At 35.5% G+C, this 1836-nt stretch overlaps 1 protein-coding gene across 4 annotated transcripts in view; it reads left to right on the top strand.

The window, feature by feature from the left end:
* Positions 1 to 1836, top strand: part of LOC107101650 (interleukin-20 receptor subunit beta-like) — a 34881-nt gene that overhangs the window by 10201 nt on the left and 22844 nt on the right. For all 4 annotated transcript variants that reach the window (XR_001482089.1, XM_015400641.1, XM_015400640.1 and 1 more), the window contains exon 3: positions 459 to 643. Coding sequence is in view for 3 of the 4 variants with exons in the window: in XM_015400641.1 (XP_015256127.1) it covers positions 459 to 643 (185 nt within the window). In the remaining variant the exon portion in view is untranslated. The remainder of the gene's footprint in view (positions 1 to 458; positions 644 to 1836) is intronic.

Genomic DNA, 1836 nt, shown 5'->3' with positions numbered 1-1836 from the left:
ATTGGGGTTCAAGGAGACAGAAGCAGAGACACAAAAAGCAGCTGCAAAAGGTGGCTCCGTCCAGGAAACACACAGCCGCAAAAATGATCAGTACTGCTCTTGCACTGGAAAAATTTGAAATCTAGACAATCATTTTTTCTTGAAAATAAGTGCATTTGTTCTTGGATTGAGGAGGTAAAAGAGACATTTTGCTAATGGAACAAGACACTTTATATTTAAAATAAGCAAAAACAATTGCATTGTCTTATTTCAAGTGCATATTATCTAATTATTTTATTTTAAGAGTAAGAATACTCAATCCATTGGCAAACTATATCATTTACCTTCTCAAATTAAGGCTAAATACACTTTATTTCAGACATTTTTACTTATTTTTAGATCAATTTTCCAGTGTGGAAGGTTTTGCAGTCAATGAGCGCTAGTATGATATTAACACTCCTGTGTCTCTTTTCCTGCAGCGAGTTTGAGCTTGTGATCAAGAACGGCAGTTGGATTAATGCTCCTGACTGTCAGAAGATTCCACACACTGACTGTGACCTGACCTTCGACCTGGGATCTGACTCTGACTACAACGTGCGGGTCAGGGCCCAGTGCGGCTCCAGGCTCTCCGCCTGGACCAAATTCCCGTTCAACAGGAACAACGGTGAGAGACAGAATGTTGTCATCCTGACCCCACCCATCAAATCCAGTTTAGGAGCTGTTTTTTTCTGTAGCACATGTCAAAAACAGATAAGCGTCAACAGGGAAAGGGGGACTACTGTTGCTAAATAGAGGTGACATGTTAAAGCTCCTCTCATCAAGAGATGTAGTCATCATTAAAAACCTAAGTAAAACCTGAAGCTCTCCCAGAATTTAAGGAGGTAAGTAGCAGCCTGGTGATTCAGATTTTTATAAACTGATCGTCCACTGTGTGATTTTCTTTAATAAAGCAGAGGAAATGATTGAAATGGGTTAAGGTTCATTTCTGTACTGTCTGATATCTATCATATTATAGAATAAGAGATTATTTACAAATGGGCAGATATTTAGGAAAGCTGTCTAAATATCAAAACCTGCAACTCGCAGAAATTATTAAAAACTAGGACCATGGCAGAAGCCTTAAAAGGGCTCCGTTTGTCAGAAGGCAGACCAGCATATCCATAGTCAATAGCTGTTTATCTTTTTAGTTTATCCCTTTAGTTTATCCCTTAAGTTTATCCCTTTAAGTGTGTCCCTTAAGTTTATACCTTAAGTTTATCCCTTAAATTTATCCTTTGAGCTTATAGCTTTAGTTTATCCCTTAGGTTGATCTTTTTAGCTTATAGCTTTAGCTAATAGCTTATGTTTATTCCTTAAGTTTATACCTTAAATTTATCCTTTTAGCTTATACCTTTAGTTTATACCTTAAATTTATCCCTTAAGTTGTCCCTTAAGTTTATACCTTTAGTTTGTCCCTTAAGTTTGTCCATTTAGTTTATCCCGTTAGTTTATACCTTAAGTTTTTTTCATTTTAGCTTATACCTTTAGTTTATACCTTAACTGTATCCCTTACATTTGTCGCTTTGGTTTATACCTTAAATGTATCCCTTAAGTTTGTCCCCTTAGTTTATCCCTTACGTTTATCCCTTAAGTTTATACCTTAAATTTATCCCATAAATTTGTCCCTTTAGTTTATCCCTTAAGCTTAAACCTTAAATTTATCCCTTTAGTTTATACCTTTAGTTTATCCCTTAAGCTTATACCTTAAATGTATCCCTTTAGTTTATACCTTTAGTTTATACCTTACATTTATCCCCCATTAGTTTGTCCCTTTAGTTTATCCCTTAAGCTTATACCTTAAATGTATCTCTTTAGTTT

Source organism: Cyprinodon variegatus, unplaced genomic scaffold, assembly GCF_000732505.1.
Source record: "Cyprinodon variegatus isolate N-32 unplaced genomic scaffold, C_variegatus-1.0 Scaffold1127, whole genome shotgun sequence".
Lineage (NCBI taxonomy): Eukaryota > Metazoa > Chordata > Actinopteri > Cyprinodontiformes > Cyprinodontidae > Cyprinodon > Cyprinodon variegatus.
The sequence above is the reverse complement of the archived record's forward strand: the minus strand, read 5'-3'. Positions and strand labels throughout refer to the sequence as shown.